General features: G+C 43.5%; 1 protein-coding gene across 8 annotated transcripts in view; it reads right to left on the bottom strand.

Annotated features, from left to right (window-relative positions):
* The window catches only part of fhod3a (formin homology 2 domain containing 3a), a 70,338-nt gene extending 66,997 nt beyond the window's left edge, over positions 1-3,341 (bottom strand). For all 8 annotated transcript variants that reach the window (XM_086280758.1, XM_086280757.1, XM_086280755.1 and 5 more), the window contains exon 1: positions 2,876-3,341. In XM_086280758.1, the coding sequence (XP_086136884.1) occupies positions 2,876-3,040 (165 nt within the window). In that variant the 5' untranslated portion in view covers positions 3,041-3,341. The remainder of the gene's footprint in view (positions 1-2,875) is intronic.
* Positions 3,342-6,000: the final 2,659 nt, after the last annotated feature.

Here is a 6,000-nt window from a genome sequence, read left to right on the forward strand (position 1 = left end):
TTTAGCTTTGGCAAGAGGTTCTAACCTTGTGTGTCTGTGTTTGTGTGTTTGAGAGTACGAACTGCTGCACGGCCATAGAGGTGGAGGAAGAGATGGAGGAAGAGGTCAGGAAAACCGCGGCACCCAAAGTGAGGAGAACAAAGTGTCGCAGGGATCCAGGCCCCGGCCGCAGGAATTCTGGGACAAGTGACCTATACTTTACATGCAGCCCAGCCAGCCGTGCACAGAGCTCTACCATCATCACAGCATAATAACACAGCAGGCTTTTTTTTTCTTCCCCTTAGAGGAGAGCACAGGAGGTTAAAACAAAAATCAGGGAAAGGCTGTTTAAACAAAGACTAACTGAGAAAGCAAAGAGAACTGTCAGAAACAACTGAGCGCTTTTGACATTTTCCAATTATATAATAACACTCGAGCATTATAAGCACCAAGTTTTAGATCTGGACGGTCTGACGGGCAAATTTGCAACCACTCAAATTCATCCCTATAATCTAAGTGCAATATCCATTTGCCATTGCGCACAGCCTTCCTGGTGATGCGAGCGAAATTGCAAACACAAATGCAGGCTGTGCCATCTGTCCGACTATAGGTTGTAATCATAAGCTTTGCTGTGCCGTGGGCCATTTTTCATTTGTTTCGCGGTTTTTAAAGATGGGGGCAGCTAAAGATCGTCTGGTTCGGAAAACCGCTTCTGCTGCTTTGCTCTCAGGTCTGTGTGCCAGCAGTTAAAACTCCCCATTTTTTCCAGACTGTGCCAGTTTTTGTTTTTTTGTTTTCAACTCTGTTTAATCTACACTTTCAGCTTTAACTGTGTAGCAGCCACATAAATCATAAAAAACAAGGTCACATCTGCTGCACTTGTGCAGCCTCTGTGGGTGTGTTTGTGTGTCTGAGTCAACCTTGTCTGTAAGGAATGCGTTGCTTTTTCCTTCTTTTTTTGGTGGGGGGGTTGCTTAAACACTGAAATTGACTGAAAATGGTATCTCTTCTTCTCCGTCACACCCACCGTGTCCCATCGCATGTAGGTGAATGAGGCACCTCGGGATAAATCTGGCTGAACTAATGCCTCTGTGCAGCCACCTGTCACTGCCGCATGCAAAGCAGAGAGCAAAAAATACAGTGGGAAGCTTTATTCAGTGTATTTGGGACTTCAGGGAGGTGGGGTGTCCGTTTGTGCGTCGACTTCTCAGCAGAGAAGTTCCATTTTAGAGATTTCCTCAAGCTGGTGGAGATCCAAAGCCTTCCTCTGTGGCACTTTAGTGTCAGAGTGCCCACATTTACGAGTCATCAGGGGCATTTAGAGAAGTTGGTGTGAGGCAGGATGCCATAATAGGACCTGTGATGGAATGTAATTTACTTAGGTACTTTGCTGAAACACACTTTTTCTCAGGTTTTGCAGTTGAAACTGAAGACCCCACCAGTGAGAAGCAGGTATAGCTACTTCAATTCAGCCTTGAGGTGTTTGATGTTGTAAAGTAAAGACCCTACAATGATAAAGTGAAAACCATGACAATTAAATTACCCCCTATTAGCAAGGCTTTGAGCAACAGTGGAAAGGAAAAACTCCCTTTTAACAGGAAGAAACCAATGGCAGAGCCCGGCTCAGGGAGGGGTGTGACCGGTTGGAGGTGATGGAAGGAAAACAGGACAAAACACGCTGTGGAAGAGAGTCAGAGTGATAACAACTAATGATTTTATGCAAATTGTGTATAAACACAAAGTGAATGAAAAAAGGGGTGTGACTAAGAAACAGAGTGCATCATGGGAAGCTCCGAGCAGCTTATATCTATGGCAGCATAACTAAGGGAGGATTCAGGGTCATCTGATCCAGCCCTATCTATATGCTTTATCAAAAAGGAAGTTTTAAGCCTAATGAAATGAGGGAGAGCCTTCCCTCCCATTCTACTTTTATTTTCTAGGAACCACGAGTGAGCCCGCAGTCTGAAAAAACAGAACTTAAAAAAGCATATTCACTGAAAATTGCAAATGAGCTAAAGGTGCTGCTCAGTATACGCAGGAAAAAGAGAAGCGTAAAGACTAAATGTGCCCAGAGAGGTTGACTGGGATGGGAGACACAGGTGGTGAGGGCAGACATGATGGAAATGAGGGAAAGAAACAAAGACCAGAAATTTAAAAAACAAACATAATGCAGAAAACAAACTTTCAAAGATAACCGAAAATAACTGATAGTTTCTAAACAAAAAGGACCACGACAGTTTTAATGTACTTGTATCTACTCAGCAGTATATTATTGATCAGTAAATAATGGGACAGACACTTACATGTAATCAGTGAATCATTATGATGTCATAATGTGATATATATGATTCTGAAAAGGCCTATTCTGCATAAGTTAACTTTGGATGTAATTTAACTATTAAGCATAATTGTGATTCCAAATAACTAAATTGTGCCAAATTTTCTCCTTTAAAAAAACCCCACTGTATTCATTTGTAATCAAACACAATGTTTTCCCCTCCTCTTGTTTTTGGTACCCTATGCCACCCCAATTTTTAAAATTCCGGAAACGCCCCTGTTAATCAATGTGAAGTGAAGTCCCCTTCTTCAGGAAGCTCCGCGCTTCAAGGCGAACACTTTATTTCAAACCCAGCGAGTTGTGCTTCCATGTGTTCTTTAAATAGCCTCTGGTGGATGGTGGCTCTGGAAGTTTACTTACAAGAGGCTTGAGCATAAAACCAGCATGCGTAAACTGAATGGAGTACGCATGTTCATCTATAAGTGTGTTTGAGTCAAAACATTAAAATAAATAACTAAATAAATAGCTCCTCAGTGACATTGTTAGTTGTCTCTAAGTCCAGAGTCATCTCCTAGCTTTGTGTGCAGCATGACTTGTTTACTACCCTGTTAATCCTACCTTGTGCGGAGCTTTGAGGAGCCGGTGGACTCCTGCGAGCTGGTTGATGAGGGGGATATCCTCTCTGAAGGAGTACAGGGGGGGTCTGGTCGGCTCTGGAAAGTTGGTGCTGTTGAAAGGATCGGTATCATCTAAAAACTGAACCCTGCAGACGAACGTGGCCATGGTGCATCCATGCAAGTGGTTCCTCTGTGAGGGCAGCCCGGCTTAATCAGAAGCGGAGCAGCTTTCTCTCCTGGTAACGACAACAAACCGCGGTCTCCAAGCAGCGCAGCAGCCTGTCCTCCCGCAGGACGGAGTGGATGGCACAGAGCGGTCCTCGCTTTGGTTCTGCTCCCTGAGCCTCCTCCTGCTGCCGCTGTGTTATTCTCGGAGAGGCAGGTGTCTGCAGGCGGACTTCAGCTCGGTGCCGGAGAGTGAAGGATCAGCGCAGCTTGGGACAGCCGGTCTGCTGTCTGAGTCCCAGTAAATCCACCCCCACCCCTCCGGTATCTATTTTCCCCTCAGCCTCATCTCACCCTCCTCCCCCTCCTCAGATCACTGTCTCCGACTTAGCTGTGGCTTTCTATCTGAAGAGGAACGACACTAATCCTGTGGTACGTTTATGTAGACCAATGCAAATATTGAAATATTAATGCATGACCCAGAAGACCTTAGAAACATTACAGACGAAGCAAACCACCGGCTGAATACAGAGAAGTACATATATAAATACATATAAGAATGAATGTAATTTCCTCCTTAATGAGAGTTTACTTTACTTTATTTCAATACTGTGACACCTTTATTGAATAATGTATCAAATGAAACTATACAGGCATCTACAGTGAAAAGTGTGTTTGATGGAGTTTGAGGTTAGAAAACAATTCAGGTCAATTGTGACCTCTTTTGGCCAAACGCAGAATTGCAAGTGAAGACGTCTTGACACCTGCAATAGACAAACAGCTACCGCAGCTCTCCTTTCTTCTCCTCAGGTTGGCGACCGTTGCCTACCGATTACAGCACCTCATGGCCGTAAACTGGAGAAATGATTTTAAAAATGGATGAATAAAATCCAGACTAGTCTCATTTTTATTTGTTTATTTGATTTATTAACAATTTGACATTGGAGCTGCGTTATTAACCCCTATGTGGACTTACAACTACAAGGTTATTCATCATTTAAATGGTAATCAGCCTCTTGAGAAATACTTCAGTTTAGATGAGGTGCGTGGAGGGGTCAGTGGTTATCGGCTGCTGTTAATTTTAAGTGGGGTCATGAAATAGGAGACAAATTATACCTCACAGCTCCACGTTGTTTTGTGTGCGTGTGGACAGGGCCTCAAACCTGAAACACCCATGCACATTTACAGATATGTTTTGTGGGTTTATTTATGATAGGCTAATGGCAGAGAAGGCCATCTGATATCACCCTGGGTCAACACACAAATGATGATTTCATTACCAGGCCTCTGGAGAACTTCAAGACATATTGAGGAGGTAATTTAGCCATTTGAATCAGCTGTGTTGGATCAAGGTTACATCTAAAGCCTGCAGGACACCAGCCCTTGAGGCCTGGAGTTCCCCCACCCAGGGTTTCCCGTTTTTATCCCCGGCTGTTTTATTCACATCTCTAACTATAGGCAGGACAATGGAGGCCTCTTGCATAGATGATCAGGTAAGTGCGTCAGGCTACAGTCACACTAAGCCAAACGGTGGTTTGAGACCACATAGTGCAACCAAAATTATTGCCACCATGTGCACCTCACAATGAAAACTAGTTGCCCTGAGGTTGAGGGTGCTGCAAGCTCAGCCTCTGGGTGGCCTTTTGATTGCTGCAACCAAGAGCAATTGATCTTAGACAGCAAAGAAAGTGCAGTCAGTCACCGACCAGAGGTTTTCCTCAACGTCAACCTGTTTTTCGTCTGATCTGACTGGAACCTTAAAGTGGACCTCTTAATGTTTCCCTTATTCTCTACCATTTATCTGCCATCGCTCATATTAAACAATAAGTTCCAAACACTGAGAATTGTGTAAGTGATCCATGAGAGCCAAAAGCTGAGTGCGCACACTGCTCTGTCGCAACAAGGCCCTTTATAAATGGAAATATAAACAATTAACTCATGCAGTCACAGATGAACTTAACAGATAGAGTTGTATATAACAGATTTGAGCATAAGTTTGCTACCACAGTGAGTGGGTGACGTGTCTTAGTCTGTTTAACACACCTGTCACCTGTGTACACCGCAAGCACTGTAGTGCAGTGGGCGAAATACCTCTTTATTACCACCAGAGGGCAGAAGGCCAGTCTCTTTATTTATTTATTTTTTGTTTTAACTGCGAATGAAACAGTGAAAAAGTAGAAGGACGTTCAGGAAGCACTTCCACGCTGGGATATACAGTACTTTCCAGAGTCTAAAGTACCACGAAGGAGAGATAAAGGAAAATAAACATCAAGGACAATTATGCAAAACACACGTTTGCGTTATAGCAGCGACCCCAAGTGGTCTAATGAAGCTGTGCCGCTTGTGCTTCCTCAAAACAGGGTCCCAAGTCCATGTTCAAGGTTGGTGATAGATTCTAACTGCTCTACTGTGTGATGCAATCACAGACAACCACCAATCACAGCAAAGCACTGAGTCTATGTATGGGGCCATATACCGAGCGACCTCCTGTTTGTCGCTGAACTGGTTTGACAGACACATTTCTACAAAACAAAAGAATAAATTACAATTTGAAAAATCAAATCCAACCAAGAAAAATCCAAATATGACAATCTGATTTAAAGTTTACATGCAGAAACACTCATCTAGTTGCCACGCACCGATGGCACCATGGTGCTCGAAGGCCAGACTGTGCTCCACCTCTTCAACAAATAAACATAGGATACTCAAAGGCAACTTCCTCAGCAGAGATAAGACTCCACGCAGCATACATCTTATGTTAATTACTGGTTGTAAATAAAGCGTAAAGGGCATAAAGAGTTTCCCACACGCATCGAAAATCACAATTTTACGGCTGTTATCTTATCTGTAGTCTTGGTACATAAGGATTAGGAAACATCACCTTGTCTAAATGTGGGCTTGATCACCTCCCAACCATGCATTTACACCGTGCATGGAAGTCATCATGAATAAGATCATTTG

Source organism: Aulonocara sp. 'chitande type north' Nkhata Bay, linkage group LG22 (genome assembly GCF_057382095.1).
Source record: "Aulonocara sp. 'chitande type north' Nkhata Bay isolate Kocher_YH1m ecotype deep benthic linkage group LG22, A_spYH_male_GT1.1, whole genome shotgun sequence".
NCBI lineage: Eukaryota > Metazoa > Chordata > Actinopteri > Cichliformes > Cichlidae > Aulonocara > Aulonocara sp. 'chitande type north' Nkhata Bay.